The 26,738-nt window shown below is 36.0% G+C and overlaps 1 protein-coding gene across 7 annotated transcripts in view; it reads right to left on the bottom strand.

The window, feature by feature from the left end:
- Positions 1-26,738, bottom strand: part of MEI4 (meiotic double-stranded break formation protein 4) — a 262,395-nt gene that overhangs the window by 30,422 nt on the left and 205,235 nt on the right. For all 7 annotated transcript variants that reach the window (XM_054698967.1, XM_054698970.1, XM_054698969.1 and 4 more), the window contains one exon: positions 16,420-16,551. In XM_054698967.1, the coding sequence (XP_054554942.1) occupies positions 16,420-16,551 (132 nt within the window). The remainder of the gene's footprint in view (positions 1-16,419; positions 16,552-26,738) is intronic.

Below are 26,738 nucleotides of genomic sequence, written 5' to 3'. Positions count from 1 at the left end.
AGAGTCAGCTCCTCTTTTCTATGTAAACATGAAAAAATGATAGCAACTTGGATAATTCAAAGTATCTTTAAAAGGCACTAATGATACCTATTAGAAATGCACATAGTGATGCATTTTTTGACCTTCATTATAGTGAGTGGGTCTTTTCTGTTTTGCGAATCTCAGACATATAATTTGTACTACTGCTCATAGGAGTCACTAAAAAATATTTGTCGATTTCTGTTAAATTCTATATGCCATAAGTCAAATCTAGTTTCTAAATTTAATGTATTCATATCAGTTTATCAAAAAGTAGAAAGCACTGTCAACTCTTATTGAATGAAAATATATCTTATTTTTTTCTATGTTTTTATAGCATGAGTATTTTTTAAGATACTAAAATACTATTAATTCAGTACAACTTACCAGAGTATCCTCTGGCAGGAAATACTTTTTAAAAAGCAAGTAGTAAGAAAATAATTCATAGTAGGGATTTATTTAAAATATATGTTTTTTTAAAATTGATTTACCATACATGTATATTTAGAGTGATAAAGTTGTCCATAGGTGATTATAGTACCATTGAAGAAAGACATTTAATGTGCACACCTTTATTTTCAAGACTTTTTTAAATATTTGCTATGTACCAGGAACCTGTTTTCTGCTATAGGGGCACTGAGGTCCAGCTTTCTGACACAAGATATTTTAATTATTAGAGCAAAATTATCAAGTTCAGAAGGCATTTTTACTTCTACAGAAAAGAAACAAGATAGTGTAATATTCAAGGTAAAGGCGAGAATTTGATTAAAACTCTAAGAGTGGAACAATGTTGCATATTTGAATCCATCTCTACTCCGCCAATTATATATAGAATTTAGATATCCAATTATCCTTTTAACCTGACTTTCTAGGCTGACTTGCAAATAAACAAGCTATCTTTTTATTTATTTTTTAAAGTTATTTTAAACATCTTTTCAGATACCTAACCATTTTGTACATTTTAAGATGAAAACCAAAATAGTTACTATTACTTTTTACCAAATTTTGTCACCACTTTTACATTTTAATATTAGATGTACTCATCAGTATAGGGTCACAATCAATCAGCTGCTTGGGTTGAATGTTTATGGAACATTATAGAATGTTTATGGAAACACTGCCTCCAATGTTAATGTAATGTGTAAAACAGCAATTCCACCACAATGCATCTGACTCTTAAGAATATAACTGAGAAATCAAAGAGGTTTTTCTGTACTATTTTCTTGAATTACATGAAATGATCACTCTAGCATTCTAAGTGCCACTAAATCCCTACTTCATACTAAACTCTATATTAAGCACTACAGCTCAATAATCCCCACACTGGATAAAAGAGAGGTCTTTCTTCATAAAGTCCTTTGGAGTTCTTATTTTTCCCTATTTGTATTCTTTGGACATCTAGGCACTTACTTCCAAGAAAATATATAAAACAAAGTAATATTTATATAAAAAGTCATAAGCCATAGGTTATGATTCAAATTATAACTGCAGGTAAGCATTAGTAAAAATATTGACTATGACTTTTCCCAGCGTGAAGAGAAATGCAGTTCTGATCTTGTCAATCCACCATACCCATGTACCTAGACACTGGCTATGCTGTCAGGACCCTTAGCTGACCTCAAATATTTCCTAAAGTCTTACCCTACATCCAATCAGGCTTACATATTTTCCTTCTGTGAGCTTGTCAGGGGGGTATCCAATCAAGATATTCTCTTTTTTTCTTAAATCCTTTTGAACTTGTCCTCTAAATTATAATATTAACATTCCTTCTCTGTATGAATATACTTTAAATAATACACAAATCTGTTTCTTCAACAACTGTTTTTTTATGTATGTGTTCATTTAGAACCCTTATTGATGACTTACTGATGATGTATGTTGATGTGAATGCTGCAGCAAGCATTTTTCTTCACAATTAAAATATTAGTGTCCTATGTGCCTTTCCCCTGGACATTCTGCACCACATTCCCCTCACAAGTAAGCGCTCAATGAATATTAGATTAATAATAAAGGATAACACATGGTTTTGAAAGAAACTACAGTTTGTATTCAAAACGTGGTTAATAAATAAGGATAGAAAGAACTATAGCATTCTAATTAGCACTGCTTAGTATAATTCAATATGAGATTATTACTGCCTCTGTGACCTTGAAACTTGTCTTTACACTTACTACAGCAAGTCCAGAGTTTCCTTGAGAGAGGTGCTTAGTAGGTGGCAATATAGTTGAGAAGGGGGTGAGACAACATGACGTGACGACTGAGTGTAGGGCATCACAACCATCACACCCACCTTTGCAGAGGTGCTGGCAGAGTTGAGCCTGCTGCTATGGTGGGGGCCTTAATTATATACCCTAATAGCACCCTTCTCTACTTTTTATGCAAAGAGTTTGCATTTTTTCATTTATTTGCAGAGGTAATACGTGCTAACATTCTTGTAGTATACTATATATCTTGTAGATACTGACTTATGTCTCTTAGGCCTTTTACCTTCCATTTCATTGCTGCCATCTTGAAAGATTCCAATGCGCCTAAGAGGAACTATCAAAAGTCCCTGATGAATAATTTCTTGGCCTAGTTACCTGAAATGAACTTCATACCTACTTTAAAGATGACAGCTAAAAGTGCTCTGGTTCTAAAATATTTAACTGCAAACTTCCAAGCTCAGAATACAGCTTTCCTTGTTCCTGTTGTTTTCTTTTATTCATTGGATTTTTCATTTGATGCTATGTCATTCAGGACACGTCTTAATATCACTATTCCTTTTAGTTACTTTTGGATTTTTTTTTACACAGCTTTATTGAGAAATAATTGACATATAAATTTATATTAAGATACACAAAATAATGACTTGATACACATATATACCAAAAAACAGTTCCCACATTACAGTAAGTTCGGTTAACACTCATCACCTACAGTTTTTTTTATATTATGAGAACTTTTAAGAGCTACTTTTTAGCAACTTTCAAATAACAATACAGTATTATTAACTATAGTCACCACACTGTATATTACATCCCCAGAATTTATTTTCTTATAATTGGAAGTTTGTACTTTTTGACTACCATCAATTCTCTCCCCCGAAATCCAATCCCTTGTCTTTGGCAACCAGCATTCTAGTCTCTATTTCTGTGAGTTTTCTTTATTTTTTTTAACAGATAGTATATATTTCCCAGACTGACTTATTTCACTTCACATACTGCTCTCAATGTTTATCCATGTTCTTGCAAAGGGAAGGATTTAGTTTTTTTATGGCTGCACATTATTCCTGTGTGTGTGTGTGTGTGTGTGTGTGCATGCACACACATGTATCACACCATCTTATCTATTCTACCAATTTGAATTCTACCATTCTACCATTTAGATTCTACCATCCATTTTACCCATTTACATGGGTATGTAATTTCCATGTATTGACCATTAAAGATAATAATGCAAAGAACATGAAGGTATAGATATCTGTTTGGAGTAGTGATTTCATTTCCTTGACACATATTGAGAATAGGAATGGCTGGATCATATGCCAATTCTATTTTTAATTTGTGAGTAAGTTCCATACTGTTTTCCATGGTGGCTGTACTAACTTGGAGGGCTACTAACAGTGTAGTAGAGTTCCCTTTCTGCACATCCTTGCCAGCAATTTTTATCTCCTGTCTTCTTGATAATCACCGTTCTAGGTGTGAGGTGATATCTCATTGTGGTTTTGATTTTCATTTCCATGATCATTAGTGATATTGAGAATTTTTTCATGTACCTGTTAGTCATTTGTACATCTTCTCTGGAGAAATATCTGTTTAGTTTCCAAGGCCATTTAAATTTTTTTGAGTTATTTATGTATATTGGATGCTAACTGTTTATGAGATATTTGCAAGTCGCATATCTTCTTCATATTCTGTAGGATGCCTTTCCATTTTTTTTGATGATACCCTTTGCTGTGCAAATACTTTCAGTTTGCTGACCCGCTTACTTATTTTTGCTTTTGTTATTTCTTTGGATATCAAATCCATTGCTCTCTGTTCATTCATTCAGTGCTTCTTAAAAGTATCAAGTATGTGCTATAAATCTCCCCTACCCTCTCAGAGCAACAGAAAGAGCCACAGATTAGTCTGTTTGAAGTCATTCTTTTAGGCACTCAAAGGATGTTTGCATGAAACAAATATGGTGGGGAGATGTAGATTCCAATGTTCTTTTCTTTCCTTTTTTCGTTTCCAATTCTACATGAATATCCACTTAGAAAACAAGTGTTATAAGTTCAGGGTAAGTGAAGATTGCTAATTATGGGCTACTGCTTTTCTATTTAAAATGAAAAATCCTCATCTAGTCAACATTTTTTTTTAATATTTGAGTTATGGAAATAAAATAATGGATAAGACATTTTCACTAATTTTAGTATATTCAAAGAAAAAGACATGAAAATGATCTTGGATTGTAATTATTTCCAATAAAATGTGTTAATACCTACAATGCACAACAGGAATAGGAAGGATTTGAGAACTCAGCCTGTGGTCATTAGAGAAGACTTCATGGAATTGTTAAATTTTAACCGCACTAGGCACCTATTCAAAACAAATAGGACTTTACTTGCCAAGGGGAGCAAAAGAGAAACAATCAGGAAAAGATTATGATATATTTGGAATTTTCTCATGATTGGAAGTAACTCTGGTGACTACTTTTCAGTACTGACAAATCTCATGACAGTCATTGAAATTACAGCAATATGTTCTTGTGCTTGTGGAAAACAAATAAGAATTATCCATATTTAATATTTTATTTCTAGAATAGCCTAATATAGAGAAAATAACTTACTTGGTTTTCTTTACTCACAAAAATAATCCCTTGAATTAATTAGGATCTAGGCACAGAATTGTTGTAATAGGAACCGTGCACTTGATTCCTGCACAACAGTTGCTTACATGTATAATGGCTCCTTGCACTATTTCAGCACTTGTAGAGAGCACTACGGATTATTTAGCATATCTTTAATTTTTCATTAATTCACCAAAATAAACAAGGAACTATTCTCTCCTTTTAGCTCCTAGTAAAAGAAGACTATTCTTACTAAAAATGGCTTCCTGAACACATAGTCCTCCAGTTTCTCAATAAAGAATCTGAGGGAAAAAGAAATTCTAAGCAGGAGGCTGACTGAATTGGTTAGAGTAACATAATTAATCCCCCCTAATTCACATGTGCTTAGCAAACCACAGGATGGGTATCACATGGGTATCAGGATGATATTATAGGTAATAGCTAGATGTGGCAAAGGCCATCGGAATTGTCGTTGGTTAGTATTTCCATCACCATCACCATATCTCATATACTCATTAAAAACCATGCCAAGAATGGCAGGTTCCATGCCTGGGTTAACAGAAAAACTGTTTCCAGCCCAAATGCCCAAAAATAGATGACTGGATCAAGAAGATGTGGTACATATATACCATGGAATATTACTCAGCATTCAAAAAAGATAAACACATGCAATTTGCAGCAACATGGATGGTGTTGGAAGGGATCATGCTCAGCGAAATAAGCCAGAAAGAAAAAGAAAAATACCGGATGGTCTCACTCATAGCAGGAATCTAGATAACTTAAATTAAGGGACCAGGAAAATAAATAACTATAAGAAAGTGAAAATCAAAATCAACAAAAAACTATGAACCAGAGACACTTTTTGGGGGGTGGGGGGGCAGGAGGGGAGGGATTAGGGTCAGAATGGGGGGGTTGAAATTGGGGAATATAAAAATAAAATTATTTAAAAAAATAAATAAAAATGACATGCTTGTAAAAACAAAAACAAAAACAAAAACAAAAAAAAACAAAAACTGTGAAGACAGGTGCCACATCTGCTCTCTAGCAGAGAAGTGAAATGGGGTGTATTATTAGCACCAGTGTGCACCAAGGACAGAGACAATTGACATGGGTGTCTGGGGGGAAATTCTAGTCAAGTAGTGATAACTTTATTATTAGAAGATAAAGGAAAAGGCAAAAAGACAAACATACAAAAACATAGATCCCATGAGAAATAGAGTGACATAAGAAAAGGAATGACATAATAAATTCGAGAACAGTAAGTCTGAAAATGACTTCCTAAACTAAACAAGCCAAAATTGACAGAGGGAAGACAATTTGACATGTTCAGTGGCATGAAAGGATACATATTGATTATGAAAATCTTAAAGTTAATAAATGATAAAATGACAAGCATATTGAGTTATAAAATGTACATAAAGAGTTAAATAAAAATGGACTGGTAAGAAGAGAAAAGAATTGTAACAATACTAAAATTCCAACAGGAAAAGAGAAATCCATATTGAAAATAATAGACTGAAGCAACATAAAAAATTGAATAAATGATAAAGGAAAAATTTAAGTACATTTGCCAAATATGGTTTAGGGTAAAGAGATGAAAGAATGATATAATGTGAAATATAAACCATAATGACTGATTTTTAAAAGACATAATTTAAAAGTAATGTCTCTCCCCCCAAAGATTATTTAAACAATGTTATTTTATGGGCTCACAGCATTCAATGAAAACTCTCAGAATCTATACAGTTTTAACTTTGAAGTCGAAAAAATTATTCTCAAGATCATTTAGCAGTGTGAGTATAAAGGAAGTTAATAAAAAGCAGTTATAACAACAGAGTATTAAAATATAAGCTAAAAGTAATTTAGTGTGGTAGCAGTGTAACAGGTAGGTTAAAAAATACTGTATTTGTGAAAACTGAACATATAAATAACTGGGTCATCATAAACCAAAGGAAAGGGTTTAGAATTACTAAATAAATAAGTGAAAAGACGATTTTTTCCTAGTTGTAGCCTCATTTTACTCCTTGCAATGATACACTTTCTAAATAAACTAAAAAATGTAGAAAATGATCTCAGATATCAATTTCTAGCAATGTGATGCATGGGAGTGACTACAAAATACTTAAAACTACAGAATGCTTAAAAGCACTAAGTAATCAGCACCCTCCCCCTAGTCATATAGACATATGGACCCAAAATTAATGAAAGGAGAAAAGCTGAATGGTCTGGATAATAATGATCTTCTTTGGGAGTCAGAAATAAGAAAACTGAATACAAAAAGATGGTTTGTCTGCCAGTTCTAAGCTTTCCCATCAGGAGATTTTGCCAACGCTTGCGAACCAATATCTTCAGTGTATCTGGCCAGATGTCTACAAGAAAACAAAAGCCCTCTCTGTACAAGATGGGATTTTAGAACTGAGGCATCCACATAAGTCTGAAGCCACAAAAGGAACCATCAGTAGGTGAAGTAGGAAAGACGAAGCAGAATTCAAAGAGCAAGAGGGTAAAGGGTGTAGCCGTCTTACACTCCATTTTAATTTTCTAATATTAGCCGTATTACATATATATATATATAAATACATGGATTATATCAAGCCCAGATACTATAAATTTCTATAATTGAAACCATTGTCTTTCTTTTCTCAACATGTGGCAGGGATCAGAAGATTGAGTCATGTATGGTCACTATTATAAATATAACAGTAAATGTACTCTGATATATACATTGTATAATTTAAATTTTGTACCTAAAGCATTTACCAAGTTACTTATTTCTGTGGATTTACTTAGTGTTTTTTATTTGTCTTATCTTCTTTAACAAACCTCTGAAATGATAAACAGAAATTAAGAGAGATGAGAGGTTTAATCAATTTACTGAACAAAGATTACTTTAGATCTTCAGCATGGGGGGAGTTAGTCTAATGCATTCATGCACTGCTTGTAGGTTTGTTACGTTTTTAAGACTTTGAAAGTTGTTTTACTGCAGTCTTTCGATGTGGACAGAGAACTTTTGTTTGCAGGTGTAAGAATAATTAGGAATTCCCAATCTAAATTTTAGTTCATGCTTTGTGATCACGAACTCTACTCTTAAAAAAAATTATCAGTATTGTGATTCAAAAAAGCTACCGATAATGATTATGTGAAGAGAAAGTCAAACACAAAAACAGATTCACAAGCCATTCCAACGAGCATCAGTAATGCCACTGCGCTTTGTGTGGGCATCTGCTCTATATACCCCTCGAGAGACTCTCCAAACTGAAATGGTAAAATGGAGTGATCATGATGCAGTGGGTTTGAAGAATACCCATAAACCACATGCTGGATTGGCTGCCACTTGAATTCATTGATTCAACTGCCTGAGGATAAGAGAAATAAAAATACCACCAGACATTTGATTATAAAATTTGACAAGAGATTTTCCAAAATCAGAACACTAGTTAATAACAGAGATAGAACAGAATGCCAGATCTCCTAAGTGGCACTCTTTTACATCCCTTGTATTTTACTGGGCTTTTTACAGCTCTGCCTTCATCAATGATAAAGCAGGAGTAAATTAAGGATTACTTTTAAAATGTCAGCTCATTTTAAAGAAATAATAATTTTCTTTTATATTTTGAGGTGTATTGTCACAGCATCTTCAGGTAACAGTTTCTGAAATTAGAGCACAGGCCATTGTAATACTCACAAGCATACAATGATATATGGCCTTTACTTATAAACCATCTCAATCTATGCTCTCTGGCACAAATGAGATAGAGATTCAAATGGTTACTTTGAACCACTGGCTCTTTTTTTCTTTTTTAAAGATTTATTTATTTATTTATTTATACAAGCACTGGGTATAGTCAGAAGCTTGGGAGGGTGAAAGAATTCACCAGAGCCGGGAGCAGAACAGACAGACTGATGAAACACACTGCTGAGGGGAGCAGTGGGCGACAGGAGAGGTCTGCGCGCCATGTGGGACCCTCACCCGGCGGCCGGGATCGAACCGGCGCTGCAGAGACTGCAGACAGCTTCGCAACCCAGCACTCAACCACTGTGCCACTGGGGAGGCCCTGAACCACTGGCTCTTTAACAGCTTTCAAAAATATCTCTGTCTGCATCTTTATAGTTTTCTCCTTGCTTGGTTTTTCTCAACAGCTCTTTGGCTTTCGTTGGAAACAAACAAAAAGCGTAATTAAAATTATTTAATGAGAAATTTTTGTAGCATAGATTTTGCAAAATAAGGCATATATAACTGACACAAAGACATTTTGCTTTTAGAAAAAATAAAATATTCAGTTATTTATCCATTTCAACTCTCAGCAAAAACTATCCATTGAAATACTGCGAGAGTGTGTTTGTTTTTAAATAGCCACCCACTTCCATAACATTCAAACACAAAACATTCATTTGAATTAAGCAGTGTCTAAAACTTCAACAGGTTTCCCAAGGCTAAGTAATCCTTACATAATCAACATCCCGGATCTCACTACCATAAAAACTTATAATAGTCAATTCTTTGAAACTCAGTGTTGAAGACCAGAAATAAGATGCCTAACAACTCAGATAGTTTCTATTCATCCCTGTCCCCTTCCTTCCTCACCCCCATCCACTCATGCTCCAAGGAGTTGTCTTTTATAACTTCTTACTGACAGGAGACTGGGTTTCTTTCAGAGTTTTAAACATTCATGCTATTGATGCAAAGTTAAATGACCATGATCCTTGCTGCAGGGACTGGAGAGAAAACAAAAATAAAAATCCCAAGGATTCTTGTCACACTTTTCAGTTAAAAATGGTTCCATTCTCATTCCTCTTGCCAGAAAGATAGGTTTCTATTAAAGCTTTTACTGCGCTCAAACACTTGTTCCTTGACTACAGCTTATCTCCCATATCTGGGAGATAAAAGGGGGAGAAATGAAAAAAATATGACATGTAGTTTTTCAAGCTTTGCTCTCTTTCACAATTCACATTGTGTGTGTGTATGTGTATATATATATATATATATATATATATATATATATCTAGAGAGAGAGAGAAAGAAAGAGAGAGAGAGAGAGGATATTTCAGTCTTCAGCGAGTTGCTTCTTTTTTTTTAAGTTTTAATCAGTGGAGAGACAGACTATAGTGGCTTATATTACCTCATCCAGCACCTTTGCACTTTTAGTATTTAAAATGTTATTCATTTGTAAAGGTAAAAATCTAAAGTCAGCAAAATTTATTTTCTGGCCTCTCAGGACAGATTTCTCAATCCCTGGGAGATGCTTATTGTCGTAAGTCACACAAAGTAATTCTGACATCACCAATAGAACATTCAAAATGTTCCTTCCATAACTGTCTGGTATTTATATTGAAGGGAGGATGAACATCATAAAATTATATGTTTAGTATAAACCAAAAATCTTTATAGTTACTCACACCCCTATATTCTACATAAGATGGGTTAGAGACCATCTGCTGTCAAACATACTACCTGGAAAACTGTAGAGATGGTTCTAGAATTCATTTTGATAACTGCACATTAATGTTAATGCAGTTTTATAGTCTTTGTATCTTGTTGGAAAGTAATAACAGCATCTAATAGCTTTCGACACTAACAGTGTCAAATTTCCTAAATTTAAATACAAATAATGTAGTGAGACCTACAAAAAACTGTATGCAATAGGTACCACTGCTGTAGATATTTTAAGAGGAGGAAATTTGAGACTTGAAAGGATTATATTTATTTTTTGATCCTTAAATATTCGAAAACTTCTTGAAGATAAGAATCCTATAAAAATCATACAAAAATACTGTCGCATCTTTAAAAAGGAACAATTTCTTAATGTCATTACATTCACTACTCAGATTTCTTCAAAACTTCTCATAATTTATTATATTTTCTGACTTGTTCAAAGCAGGATACAAATAAGATCCATATAGAGCAGGAATTGGCAAACCTTTTCTGTAAAGAGTCAGAGTAAATATTTGATGCTTTGCAGAATATGGTCTCTGTTCAGGCTACTCAACTACCACTGTTTTAGTGCAAACACAACCATAGACAAAGCAAAAATGAATGAGCATGGCTATTTCAATAAAATTTTATTTACAAAAGTAGATGGCAGGCCAGATTTGACCCACAAACCACAGAATATTCCATGATATGTAGCAATATGTCTCTTTGGTTTCTTAAAATATAGGATCCTTCTTTCTCTTTATATCCCTGACTTTCAATTATAACACAAATATTAGTTGAAGAAAATGAGGGTTTTTTAAATGCATAATCTGAATTCTGCCATCCTCATGATTAATTTAACATGTTCTTTTTATTTCTGTAAGCTGCAATTCATTTTAAAGGCTAAGGGTTTCATTTTTTTTGACAATACAGACTATTACAGAAATCATAAAGCATTTTAACTTTGGCAATGGATATCAAAGCATATACTCTCAGCCAAAATGATTTAGCTTACCCTGATGTAAATATTTTTTAGATTATTAAAAAGAATGTCATAGCTAACTTTCATCTTTGTTGCCAGTTGAGTTCACAGAAGTTTTCCTTAATTAGAAGCAATTTCAAAAAGGCATTTGTAATGTGGAAAATTTGAGGTCAGTAGTGTATTTGTGAGAATTTTAAACCTTGTTTCATCATTACCTAATATTATTTGCATCAAAAAAATGGATAGTGGAGAAACTGCACTAACCTAAAATGAAGCACATTATAAGGAATTTTTCCTGAATTGCTTTTATTTATTTTTTTGAGTTTTTTATTTTATATATTTTTTACATCATTTTTCATTTTTGTGCAATGTACGCATTTTCATCTTGGTTATAGTCCCTATTAAATTCCCACCACCCTTGTTTTGATCCTACTCCCTTTTCCCCCACCTGTAGTATGTCTCTGGTTTATAGTTGCCTGTTGATGTTGATTTTTGCTTTATTATAATTAGTATTTTTCCTGATCCCTTATTTGGGTCCTCTACATTCCTTGTAATCAGGGAAATGCAAATCAAAACCACAATGAGATACCACCTTACACCAGTGAGAATGGCACATATTAAAAAAATCTTGGCGAGGATATGGAGGAAAAAGGAACTCTCCTGCACTGCTGGTGGGAGTGCAAACTGGTGCAACCACTATGGAAAGCTGTGTGGAGGTTCCTCAATCTGCTAAAAATGGAGCTTCCATATGATCCAGCAATTTCACTCCTAGGTATCGATCCAAAGGATACAAAAACATTAATTCAAAAGGACACCTACACCCCTATGTTTATTGCAGCACTATTTACTATAGGTAAACTTTGGAAACAACCCACATGTCCAAAAATAGATGACTGAATCAAGAGGATGTGGTACATATATACAATGGAATATTAGCAATCAAAAAAGATAAACTCATGCCATTTGCAGCAACACGGATGGAGCTGGATGGGATCATGCTCAGTGAAATTAGCCAGAAAGAAAAAGAAAAATATTGTATGGTCTCACCTAAACAATCCAAAATTAAAAAAAAAAAAAAGAAAGGCCTGTGCTTAGGAACCCTCATATCTATACTTGTGAGCACAGTTTCAGATAACTAATCTCTCTAATAGATTGCCTGCTGGCTGAGTCAGGCTGTACATCGTAAATATGGTCAAAATATGCATAATTTCAGAAAGTAATATGGTTCCTCTCTCAATTTAAATAGGTCAGAGGTTTCTTGCTTAGAGCTATGATTATTTTCCTCTTTATCTTTTAAAAACTGCTTATTTTATTGGTACATTTTGCCCTAATATAGAAAATTAGTTTACTTTGGAGAACTGGTTCCAAGTTCAGAATCTCTAGAGTTGCTTAGCTTTTATTTTATTTAGCAAGTTAAATAGACATCTGATGTACACAGCAGTTTTTTAAGTTTCCTCTCCTAATAGGCTTTCTTACCTATTTTAAAAATCTATGTTCATGTGAAAATTTATTTACATTGTAGACATTAGGTTTCTGAAGTATCAAATGTGAGTGTACATGTAATACTCTAAATTCATATATCACCCCATCCATATCAGTAGTCCAAAAGCATCACTCATTTAATAGCTTGACTACTACACCCCAAAAACATAATGACTAGAGGTATGAACAGTGTCTAAGGAGAAAAACACTTCTATAAAAAGTCATCAAAAACTGATTGGTGGTGGAAATATTACAGAGCACACACAATGATATAAAAGATATAAATAAAATTAAACAAAAAATCAAGGTTCCATTTTAAATCAATATACTTATCATACACAAGGAGGCATTTTCTTTTATAATCTATTAGAGTTTTAATTCTGAAATATTTTTCCAAATATTTGGCATATTTGTGTTTCTCTCCTTCACAATTTCATTCCTCTTTTATAACTCAGTATTATCCTTTCAAAATCTCTGCCTGTTAATGCATGAAGACCTTATTTATTCATTTTAATGGCTATAGAATGTGCATTTTTAAGGTTTAATTTTTTTTAATTACATTAAAAATACTTTTAAAATTTGGGGTAACACTGGTTATAGTGCTATATATGTTTCAGATGTTCAACTTTATACTCTACATCTGTATGAACTAACTACATTGTTGTCACCAGCAAGTCTAGCTTCTATCCAGCACCATACAATTGATACCCTTTACTTCTTTTACCTATCTCCATCATTTACCCTCTGACAAGTACTATTCTGTTATCTAAATCCAAGAATGTCTTTTTTGTTTGTTCCTTTGTTTCTGTATCTTCCACATGACAGAAATAATATCATATTTGTCTTTTTCTATCTGATATACTTTACTTAGCATAATACTCTCAAGGTCTGTTCATGTTGTCGCAAATGGCAGGTTTTCAGCTATCTTTTTATAGCTGTATAGTATTCTATTGTGTATGTTTATCATATCTTTTTTATTGACTCATCCATCCAAGGGTAACTAGGTTGTTTTCCATATCTTGGCTACTGAAAATAATGCTGTAGTGAACAGGGGGTAGTGCATAGTTTTTCAAATAAGTGATTTTGTATTCCTCAGATAAACACCCAGTGGTGGTAGAACTGGATCATGTGGTATTGCTTTTGTTAAATTATTTTAGGAAAACCCATACTGTTTTCTACTGTGGCTACACCAATTTACATTCCCAACAAAAGCATTCGAGGGTTTGTTTTTCAGCAAGCCAACACTTACTGTTTTATGCCTTTAATAGATGCCATGCTCACAGGTGAGATGGTATCTTGTGGTTTTGATTATCCTTAAAGGTTGATAAGTGATGATGAACATTTTTTCACGCACCCTTTGGCTATCTGTATGTATTTTTGGGAGAAGTGTCTGTTCAGTTCCTCTGCCCATTTTAAAAAGTCTGATTCTTTGTATTTTGTTAAGCTCTATGAAGTCTTTGTGTATAACACATTGTAAGATATGTGAGTACTATTTTCTCCATTCAGTAGGTTGCCTTTACTGTTTTCATAATATTAGACTGTTTATCTATGTTTGTTAGTATGCAGTTGATTATATTTTCTTGGTATTAATACTATAAATCCATATTAACAACTTAAATACACCTTTATAAAGACATTTTCATTCTAAGCTAACTCAGTTCCATTAACCTTCTCTTACCACACTGAGACCTCAGGAGCTTGACAACAAGTTGGGAGGAAGAAAATAAACCTCTGGCACTTCATGGGGATATGGCCAAGGATAAAGAAAAAATTGTCCTGTCTCTTCTTCATGTGGACATCCTGGTATTTGCAATCTGAGGAAATCTTACTGACTGTTCTGAGCAAAACATTCCTGGATAAAGAATTACTTATACTACAGACTCAGAATCTATGAGGCATACCTCCTTGGATATGATAATATTACCTATAAAATACTCTAAGTTTTAAAGTGACATTTAACAGTTTAATGTTCCATTTCTGTGAGATACCCCACAAAAATCTCTCTTGGGAACTTCATCATTTTTTGAGGTCAGAGAGACATGTCTGAAAACTAGGACCTGGGGAACCTTGGAGAGAGTCTCACATCTCTCTCTGTTGCATCTGTGTCCTTTGATTGTCTGTATCTTTAAAATTATTAGCAAAGTTAACATTGAACAAAATTCTCTGATTCATGAGACTCAGTTTGACAACCCAATCAAGAGCTGGTTTACAAGTGTTGGCAGGTATCTTGCTAGGGCCAACCTTGGAGCCCCACAGAGTCTGTTTATTATCTACTCTCTTCTTTGTTTCTGGATTCTCTGTCAATCTGATTTTCCTTGCCACATCATTAAAACTGTCTTTCTGTTGATTTCAATTTCTTTATAAAGTGGTATCTTTTCTACCTCCCTGTTTGTCCTTCCCTCAAGGCCACTGGTAGCTTCTATTCTACCACCTTAGCTTCACTGCAGCCATGGCCCTGAAAATAAATTAGATTTTACCTAGGAAAGCGGGATTTAGTTTATGAAAGAGGGTTTATGTTCTGCTTTATTTTTAATGAGGCTAAAGCTTCTCATTTCTTGATCTTGGGACTCCTACAAACAGCACCATGCATTTTAGCTCTTTACACTTTTTCAATTAGTAAATATACCTGATTGCTTTCTCAAATGGATTGTAGTTCCTCCAGTCCAGTAACAATTATTTTAAAAAAAATATCTGACAAAGGTATTAAGAGAGCATACCATTTAGTAGTCACTTGTGAAAATGAAAAATTGCTGAGCAGATGATTTATCATGTCAAACACTAATTTCAATTAGATTATATAATTTTAGAATATATCGTCAAATGTAAATAACTTAGTTGTAAGTACTTGGTGACATTCTATTTAAAATTATGTACATGTATTTTCTTATTTTTTTTCCTCTTTGCCAAAAAATATCTATGGAGCCTCCCCTGGTGGTGCAGCAGTTGAGTGCTGGGCTGCGAGGCTGCCCACAGCCTCTGCAGCGCTGGTTCGTTCCCTGGCTGCAGGTGACGGTCCCGCAAAAAAAAAAACCTCTGATTTCCTTATTTTTTTTTTAAATTCTATCATTGAGTCAGCAAGAATATCAAATGAACTGACAAAGTGACTAAGCCAGTGTCAACACTGAAACATAGGCAGAATTTCTGTTCCTTAGGCAAATTTTCAGCAGTGATACGACAAGATGAAAGAACTTACAGCCCTGGTTTTTAACCTTAGATACACAATGGAATCACCTGGAGAGCTTTATCAATACCAATAGCTGCATCTTAACCCCAGAGACCTCATTTAATTGGATCAGCATATGATTTGGCAATGGGATATTTAAGTTAGCCAGAGATTCTCATAAGCAATTAGGAATAGGACTCACAGGGTAGAGGCCATTTTCAATTTACCATCTTCTCTGGTTCGCTTTCTCTCACTGCTTAGCTTTAGGAACATGCCTGCCTGAAGAGATTTAAGGTCATTCAACCAAGCATGCCTTTGCTGTCACCAATGGCACCTTTGGCACCTATATACAAGTGAGAATGAGGTGGTTTCATTTTGAAACTATTTTTTTAAAGTATTTCTCATTTCAGTAGCCAGCAACAGTATTCATATACATTAGAAATAAGGTAACAATGAAAATATAAACCTAGCAAGAAGAAAGGGGAAGAAATAGGGAAAGAAAAGCCTATAGATATATTAACGATAAATGAGCTACAGTTTCAAGTTTATATATACCTGAATGAAGGTGCCCAGATCATCAGCAAAACTATTTACTTCTGATAGAAGCAGAGATATTATGGATTTTCTCAACAAGCTGCAACTTCCCAGAGTTACCAGATTCTGAGAGAGACAATGCTGCATCTGAAACTAAAAACATAAAGATGAGTAGGTTTCAAATAAGTTGGGTCCAACTCTATTTAGTGTACATTTTCTAACACTTTACTGACTAAGCTCCATGCTGTGAGGAGTACAAAAACTGTCAATGCAATTCTGGTTTGGCCTGAAGCAAAACTGTGAATAGGCAAATTACAATAGAGAAATTAAAACAATACAGTTAATAAGATTTTCTTTATTTTGAAATGTATGACTGTAGCCAAGATGAAAGCATTAGCTAAAGTATCAAAAGATAATATAAATGCTTAGATGGCAGACCTCATGCAGGCTGAATAAAGGACATGATACCTACCTATAGGTACCTCCTAAATAAAGATTGGATTATGGATGTAGTGTAGATACAGGTAAAAGGGTGAGAGGAAGAAGTCTGAAACGTCTTTGGGGAGATCTGTTGGTACTCTATGAGTCCTATCTCTGCTCTGGAGAGGGACAGGTGGGAGCCACTGCTCTATTTTCTCTCTAGTCAAAGAGAGGAACTTAAAGAGTGAAGAAAAACAATGTGGGGGGCCTCCCCTAGTGGCGCAGCAGTTGAACGCTGGGCTGTGAAGCTGCCTGCAGCCTCTGCAGCACCAGTTCGATCCCCGGCCATGGGTGAGGGTCCCACATGGTGCGCAGACCTTTCCTGTCTCGCCTGCTGTTCCCCCTAGCAGTATATTTTATCAGTCTGCCTGTTCTGTTCTCAGCTCTGGCTCTGGTGAATTCTCTCACCCTCCTGCACTTCTAACTGTACCCTGTGCTTGCATAAATAAATAAATAAATAAATAAATAAATAAATAAATAAATAAATCTGGGAAAAAAGAAAAGAAAAACAATGTGGGGCTCTAAGTTTTCATCTAGAGGAAGCAAAACTATTCATCATTTGATAAATTTCAAAAGACCAGGTGAGACAATAAACTATAGCCCATAGTTATTAGGAGAAAAACCATTTGATTGTTAAACACATTAAGGTATATAAAACTCACAGCTGGAATTTCATTAAATCTATCCTTTAATGTAGCTGGAAGAAAGGAGGCATCAGGAATATCACAACACAAAACAGCATTTACTTTGTGATTGTTCTATGTAAGCTTGCAATCATAACAGGGAGATAGTGCTTTCATATATAGCATGTTTAAATGACAATGCCAAATAAATGCCATATGAAACTAGGACATGTTGCCTGAGTCCTTCAGAATTAAAACACATAGGTATTTTTCAAATTGATATGATTAATATATGTTGATTTCAAAAACTAATCAATGATAGGCAGAAAGTGAATGGATCAGTGTTGAAAAATTTCTATTATAAATTTGGACATGCATAATTAACTTCTAACTTCTCTAGATCAACTTAATACTAAAACTACATCAAAGTGTTACCATAGGAAATCATAGGTATTTAACATTTTTATTGCTTAACAATGTAATTGGCTAAGCCTCAGACCTTCTATAACTCTCTAATACCATTTATTAATTTTAAGTTTTTAATGAAGTACCATTATTTTACATCCTTGTTAATTTTTTTGACAGCATAGGTGTGGTCATCATAGTTCTCCCACCACTAAAACAACCATAATCCTCCATCATAGTTCACTGTGCTCGCCCCACCCCATTTCATGTCTCCCCTTCGCCCTCCCCTACTGGAGGCCTCAGATCCACGTTTGTACCCTAAAGAAATTGTATTTTTTTTAATTGACATAACATTGGTTTACAACCTTATGATTTAGAGGTACAGAATCTCCCTCTTCAGCTATTGTTACCACACCATACCTACCGCCAGACACCCATGTCTCCACCACAGCCCATAATGTTCCCCACTTTATATTGTCTTACTTCCCTGAACCCTTCTGGTAGCCACAGATCTGCAGTCAGATTTCTAGGGTTTGTTATTGGTTTGACTTTATCTGATCTTTGTTTTGTTGCTCTATATTTCCACATGTAAGTGACATCATGCAGTATTTGTCTTTCTCCTTCTCAATTATTTGTTTATCCAGTCTTTACTAGATGGACATTGGGTTATTTCTTTTTTTTTGGCTATTAGAAATAGTGATGTTAGGAATATTTAGGTAGAAGTCTTTGGTTAAACATTTTTTCAATTCTTTTGGATATATACACCGACATTTAACTACTAAGAAACAAGATAATTCTATCTTTAACTTTTTGAAAAACTGCCAAACTGTTGTCTAAATTTTTTCCTATTGGAGGAATGGTCTTCAATATGAGTTAAATATATAATATAAAGCAGAATCATGGGTTAAAATTCAATACAGGTTATTTGAATTCAAAGTTTGAAAGATTTTATCCTGAAGTGTACAACGTACTTGTAGACATGATTGCTAGTACACTCATGATAATCACTTAGAAGTCATACAAAAGGCACTAAGGGAACAGAAATAGACAAGTGAATCAGGGATTTTTCAAAATATGAAAGCAGATGTCTCACTACATAGACTAAGTGTGGATTCTGGGACAATTCTAGGACATTTCTATACAGAAAATTTGTGAGAACTAAGAGCATTAGAGTTCATTAGTAAAGTATGTCAATTAAAAACTGTAAAGCCACACTAACCTTTATTGCTGTTCTATTATGGTAGGGTTGTTATCCTCAGTAAAAAGAAGTCACAGACATAGAATGTATTGATTTTAAAAAGACCCATTAGCAAGCCTTTAGGATTTCTTTTAGATATAATAGGTCACAGGAGTTTCAGTCTGGATAAATAAATTGCACCTAAAGAGTATGGATTGTAACTGTAGGGCTTCTTCTAATAACATGTCATAGTAGTCCTATCATCACATTTTTAATGAATGATTTGAACAAAATCTTATAAATCAAAATTTTAAACACTGCAGTAATGGGAAAACTAGTGCTGTGATATTAGAGTCAAGAGTCAGATGAACTCTCTGAGTAATTAATCAATCCCAAATAAGTGAAATGTAATAGAGATGTATAAAGTTATATCTATTTAAATTTTCATAAGCTTTTAAAAAATTATACTTATAGATGTTTAAAATATTTTTTATCTGCTAAGCACTTATCCAGACTGGCAGAAAGGACAATTAATATCCATAAGAATCCAAAAGTCCCCCTTAAAAATGACCATTGGCACCTTCATAAAGGTGCTCATATTTCCTAGATGTTTCGTGTAGATTTGGACATGGGACAGACAGTGACTTGTTACTTTCAGAAATGATTTATTCAATTCAATATGATGCTACTTGAGAAAATGGAGAGCTCTGGAATCCTATATGACAAGATTTCAAATGGCCATCTGCCTACATGATGAGTGCATTGGCTCATTTATGACCCTCTTCTCAAAGGCAACAAATTAATACAACAAAATTTCATGTTCTTATCATTGGGTACCGTGTGACATTTGAATGGAAGTCAAAAGTAAATAATAATAAAAAGCATGACATTTTGTGTGTTCAAAAGGATGTGGGGTTTTGTAGAAATGATATGCCTTCTCATTTAATCAAAATAGTTTGAACTCTTGAGTCACTAACATTTGTAGTGTATTGCTAATATCAGATACATTGAATCACACTTCACAAGAGAATAAGAGATAAAAGGAGAACGCTAGCAAGTTGACAACTGAATACTGTGAAATAAATTGGAAAAAAAGTTTGAGATCAAAGGCTTGTAATTATCACTGAGCTAGTGAAAGTGGTAGAGATTGGTAATATGGAAGAACTGCCTATGGATAAGCATTAGTATGCTCAACCATTCCATCTATTGCTATGATACTTACTCAGACAGTTCTAGAATGTAGGAAGCCAATGGACTGAAAATGTCCATTGGAACTGCTGTTTTTTTTCTGCCTAAGGATTTAGGCAAAAGAGTTGGGATACTATCCCAACACTTAGGATGATATTTCCCATTTTTAAATGTGAAACAATTGAGGTTCAGAAATATTAAGGTCACAGGGCCTCCCTGGTGGCACAGCAGTTGAGCGCTGGGCTGTGAAGCTGCCCGCAGCTTCTGCAGTGCCGGTTTGATCCCTGGCCTCTGGCGAGGGTCCACATGGCACACAGACCTCTCCTGCCACCTGCTGCTCCCCTCAGCAGTGTACTTTGGTCCTTCTGCCTGTTCTGCTCCCCGCTCTGGCTCTGGTGAATTCTCTCACCCTCTCGAGCTTCTGACTGTACCCAGTGCTTGTATAAATAAATAATCTTTAAAAAAAAAAAAAAGAAATGTTAAGGTCACAAGATGAATGACAAAGCCTAATGATACATTCAATTCTTTTTACATTTTTTTAAAAGATTTATTTATTTATGCATACAAGAACTGGGATACAGGCCAGACGTGCAGGGGGTGAGATTATTCACCAGAGTCAGAGTGGGGAACAGAAAAGGCAGACTGACTGAAATACGCTGCTGAGAGGAGCAGTGGGCCAGACAGGAGAGGTCTCTGTGCCATGTGGGTAGCACCCTAGGAGGCCAGGGATCAAACTGTTGCTGTGGAGGCTGTGGATAGCTTCATGGTGCTGTGCCTGACTCCTTGCACTACCAGGGAGGCCCTTCAAATCTTTTTTCTTAACTTGAAGTACTATTATCTCTGTTGTCAGTAAAATAAAGCATAAGAAATTTAGAGGATAGCATGGTAACAAGTAGCAGAAGATAATACCAATATAAATGTACTATAATACAAATCTTTTATTTTACATTATATACAGTTCTTAGTGTTTATATACTATTATCACTCATCCTCCCAGTATCTCTATGAGGTAGTATAACCTTAATCAGAATAATACGAATCCAGGCTTTAGAGAGAATAAATTTTTTTTGGAGTTAGATAAATATATATAAGAATCAAGATTATCTAATGCTGTTAAACATTATATTATCCCAACCTCTCATGAAGACATTAAAAACTCTGAACTGGGGGGGGGGCGGAGCAACATGGCGGCGAGGAGACGCTGCGAGTAAGATCTCCCATTAAAAAAAGTGAATAGGGAGGAAAAGCGGCAGGTCCCAGTGAGAACTGGGACACGGAAGATAAACGGGTGACTCCAGCAAACTGCCCAAAGAAGAAAGTTGCCATAAAAGAGGACCAGAAGGGAGGGAAGCGCAGAACCCTGCTCCCCTCCCCCGCCCACAGAGGCGGCACTCTCCGACCGGCAGAGGGGAAGAAACAACAAACCAAAACGGCCAACAAGAAAAACGGACGCAGCAAGCGGGACTGTGCGTGGAAAGGAACTATTTCAGCCACCACACCCCGTGAACGGGAGCTGTGGAGAACCCTGCAGGATCCGCCGCGGCGGTGAGCGAACGGCTCCGGGCGCCATTAGAGAAGAACAAAGACCCCGGGAGACGCGCACACAGCCCGGGCTGCCCGTAAGTTGGCGCGGATAGCGGCGCGCTCTGCGCACTTGAAAAGCAAGTGCAGACCAGGATCGCGGCTGCCCAGGTCCCCGCGCCTGCGACCTAGGCTTGGGAGACGACCTAGGCTTGCGGGGAGGCGCGGAGGTCCTCACTGAGGTGAAGGTCCCTCCCTGAGTGAGCAGGAACCAGGCGCCCAGGCACGGGAGCGGTGCAAAAGGCGCCATTCCCGCGCCACTGAACTGGGCTACAGCCCGCGTCCTGGAACTGAGGGCTTTGGAACTGAGACCCGGGGCACGAAATTCGGGGCGTGGGTTCCCCAAGACGGTGGGGCACAAGGCAGACACAGCACCCCAAAGCCGTTGAGGTGTACCCTACCATCCCCGCTCTGCTCCCTGTCCCACGGCGTGGAAAATCAGCTCCCCAAGGGCTCTAGGAGAGATCTTTGGCGCCACCTAGCGACTTGTAGACAGCACAGGCTCCTGAAGGAGCTAGTGGCCAACTGGGGAGTTAGCCCACACCCGGCCCCTTCCGAACAAGTAGTCTGAGCCCACAGGGAGAGCGAGCACCCACAGCCAGGGCAGACCAGGCACGCAGAAGAGTGTGCCTGACACCGGACGCACAGGGAGTGTGTCCCACATCACCATTTTAGAACAGGGACATTTCTTCAGTAAAGACTACCTGCAGAAGGCTTCCTCAGGAGCCAGAGGTGAGCGGGGGAAGTTCGCCCACGCCAGACCCCCTCTGGCCTGCAGTCCAAGCCCAGAGGAGGAGCAGGAACCCACCGCCGGGGCAGACCAGGCGCACAGGGGAGTGTGTCCCCACATCGACATTTTAGGACAGGGACCTTTCTCCAATAAAGATTGCTTGAAACTGACAGATGACTCCAGGAGGAACCAGAGGGGAGAAGAGAAGCCCACCCAAGATGCCGGCCAGTCCCAACAACACAGTGTCCCAACGCATACGGCAAATTAGAAAACAGACAGTAGGGAGGAGAAGAACCACACGCAACCTAGCAACTCTCCAGAGAAAAAGCACACCACAAAAAGAAAACCAGCCCCCAGATGGCAACGACAGTAACTTGGAAGAACTTCTGAGCCTTCCAGAAAGAGAATTTAAAATTGCCGTGATTAAAAAACTGACAGAAGTCATAAAGGAAAACAATGATAAGGGAAAAATAATCAACGATCAGAAGAATGAAATTGAGTCCCTAAAGAGGGAAGTAAAAGAAATGCAGGAGATCAAAGAATTAGTGGAAGAACTAAAGAATTCTGGGAAAAGCAATGAAAGCAGAATTGATGAAATGGAAGAACGAATAAGTGCTCTTGAAGACACAGAAATAAAAAGAACCAAAACAGAAAAGGAAAGAGAAGTACGAAGGAAAAAGAATGAAGAAAGACTTCGGGAACTATCTGACTCCATGAGGAAAGGAAATATAAGAGTTATAGGAATACCAGAAGGAGAGGAGAGAGAAGTAGGAACAGAGAAAATATTCAAAGAGATAATTGAAGAGAACTTCCCAAATGTGAAGAAGGAGCTGAAAATTGATATACAAGAAGCAAGAAGAACACCAAACTTCCACGATGAAAGAAAAAATACAGCAAGACACATAATAGTAAAGCTCCCAAGAATCCAGGACAAGGAAAAAATAATGAAGCTGGCAAGAGGGAAGAAACAGATAACATTCAAAGGAAAGCCAATCAGGCTGACATCAGACTTCTCCGAAGAAACACTACGGGCAAGGAGAGAGTGGAGGGACATAGTCAACAGACTCCAAGAAAACAGATGCCAACCAAGAATACTCTATCCCGCAAAGCTCTCCTTCCTCTTTGAAGAAAGAATATGGACCTTCCCAGACAAACAGAAACTCCGGAATTTCATTGCAACTAAACCCCCACTCCAAAAAATACTACAAGGAGTCCTAAAGCCAGAACCTCAGAGGGACGAATAACAATGAAAGAAGGCCAAAAAAAAAAAAAAAGTTATTAAAAGAATAAATAAATAAAATCAAAGGAAAGACAAACACAATGGCAAATACAGATGTTAACATATCAATATTAACTCTAAATGTAAATGGACTAAACTCTTCAATAAAAAGACACAGAGTTGCAGCCTGGATTAAGAAACAAAACCCAACCTTTTGCTGTCTCCAGGAAACACATTTAGCTACAAAAGATAAAAATAGGCTCAAAGTAAAGGATGGAAAACAATCCTACAAGCAAATGGGCCAAAAAAGAAAGCAGGAACAGCTATACTTATATCAGATAAAACAGATTTCAAACTCAAAAAGATAAAAAGAGACCCCAATGGTCACTACATTATGATCAAGGGGACAATACTTCAAGAAGAAATAACACTCATTAACATATACTCACCAAACGAAGGAGCACCAAAATATATCAGACAACTGTTGTCTTCTCTGAAAACAGACATCAGAGAAAACACATACGTAGTGGGAGACTTCAACACACCACTATCAACAATGGATAGATCAACAAGACAAAAAATAAGTAAAGAAACCAAAGCTCTAAATAAGGACCTAGAGCAATTGGGCTTAACAGACATCTATAGAACACTAAACCCCAAAAAAACGGAGTACACATTTTTCTCAAGCGCACACGGATCATTCTCCAGGATCGATCACATACTGGGGCACAAGACAAACATCAACAGATACACCAAGATTGAAATCATACCAACCATCTTTTCTGACCATGAAGGCATCAAACTAGAAATAAACCATAAAAAGAAGGCAAGGAACTTTCCTACCTCATGGAGATTAAAAACCACACTACTGGAAGACCACTGGACTAATGAGGAGATCAAAGAAGAAATTAAAAAATTTTTTGAATTGAACGACAAGGAGGACACCAATATCCTAAATGTATGGGATGCAGCAAAAGCAGTAATAAGAGGAAAATATATAGCAATAGAAGCTCACATCAAGAAACAAGAAAGAACTCAAAGAAACAACCTAATCTCGAAGCTCAAAGATCTAGAAAAAGAACAACAAAAATACCCCAAAACCAGTAGAAGAAAAGAAATAATAAAAACCAAAGCAGAAATAAATGAAATTGAAACTAAAAAAACAATCCAAAAGATCAATGAAACCAAGAGCTGGTTCTTTGAAAAAATCAATAAAATAGACAAACCCCTAGCCAGGCTCACAAAGGAAAAAAGGGAGAAAGCACAAATAAACAGGATCATCAATGAAAGAGGAGAAATCACAACGGACACAGCAGAAATCAAAAGAATAATCAGTAACTACTATGAACAGTTATATGGAAACAAGTTTAACAATCTAGAGGAGATGGACAAATTCCTACAACTCTACAATCACCCAAAGCTAGATAAAGAAGAAATAGAACACCTAAACAGACCAATTACAAGCAGCGAAATTGAAATGGTAATCAAAAACCTCCCCAAAAACAAAAGCCCAGGACCTGATGGATTTACAAATGAATTCTACCAAACATTCAGAGACGAATTAGTGCCTATCCTTCACAAACTCTTCCAAAAAATTGAGAAGGAAGGGACAATACCAAACACGTTCTATGAAGCCAACATTACACTAATACCAAAACCGAACAAGGACAACACTAAAAAGGAAAACTACAGGCCAATCTCCCTAATGAACACTGATGCAAAAATCCTCAATAAAATTTTAGCCATCAGAATCCAACAATGTATCCATAAGATAATTCACCACGACCAAGTAGGATTCATTCCAGGGGCACAAGGATGGTTTAACATCCGAAAATCAATCAACGTTATCCAACACATCAACAAAAAGAAATATAAAAACCATATGATAATATCAATAGATGCTGAGAAAGCTTTCGACAAAGTGCAACACCCATTCATGATAAAAGCCCTTGAAATTCTTGGGATACAAGGAACATACCTCAACATCATAAAGGCCATCTATGACAAGCCAACAGCCAGCATCATTCTCAATGGTGAAAAGCTGAAAGCAATTCCATTAAGATCTGGAACAAGACAAGGATGTCCACTCTCACCACTGCTTTTCAATATAATACTGGAAGTCCTAGCCAGGGCAATAAGACAAGAGAAAGACATCCAAGGAATCCAAATAGGAAAAGAAGAAGTCAAACTATCACTATTTGCAGATGATATGATATTATACATAGAGAACCCCAAAAACTCCACAGAAAAGCTAATTCAACTCATCAATCAGTTCAGTAAAGTGGCAGGATACAAAATCAACACGCAAAAGTCAGTAGCCTTCCTATACACAAACAATAAATCTGAAGAAGAAGAAATCAAAAAAACCATCCCTTTTGTTATTGAAACAAAAAAAATCAAATATTTGGGAATAAATCTAACAAAAGAGGTAAAGGACCTATACAAAGAAAACTATAAAACACTGTTAAAAGAAATAGAAGAAGACACAAAGAAATGGAGAGACATCCCCTGCTCGTGGATTGGAAGAATAAACATTATTAAAATGGCCATCCTTCCAAAAGCAATATACAGATTCAATGCTATTCCAATCAAAATTTCAATGTCATTCTTCAAAGAAATAGAACAATTATTGATGAAATTCATATGGAATCACAAAAAACCCCGAATAGCCAAAGCTCTCCTGAAAAAAAAAGAAGGGAATGGAGGCATTACACTCCCAGACTTCAAACTATACTACAAAGCCATAATCATCAAAACTGCATGGTATTGGAACAAGAACAGACATACAGACCAATGGAATCGAATAGAAAATCCAGAAATAAATCCACAGATTTATGGTCAACTAATCTTTGACAAAGGAGCAAAGACTATGCATTGGAGCAAAGAAAGTTTGTTCAATAAATGGTGCTGGGAAAACTGGGTCGCTACATGCAAAAG

The sequence above is a fragment of the Talpa occidentalis genome, unplaced genomic scaffold (assembly GCF_014898055.3).
Source record: "Talpa occidentalis isolate TD23 unplaced genomic scaffold, MPIMG_talOcc4v2.1 talOcc4.2, whole genome shotgun sequence".
Classification (NCBI taxonomy): domain Eukaryota; kingdom Metazoa; phylum Chordata; class Mammalia; order Eulipotyphla; family Talpidae; genus Talpa; species Talpa occidentalis.
Note: the sequence above shows the minus strand (reverse complement) of the source record. Positions and strands in the feature narration are given on the sequence as shown.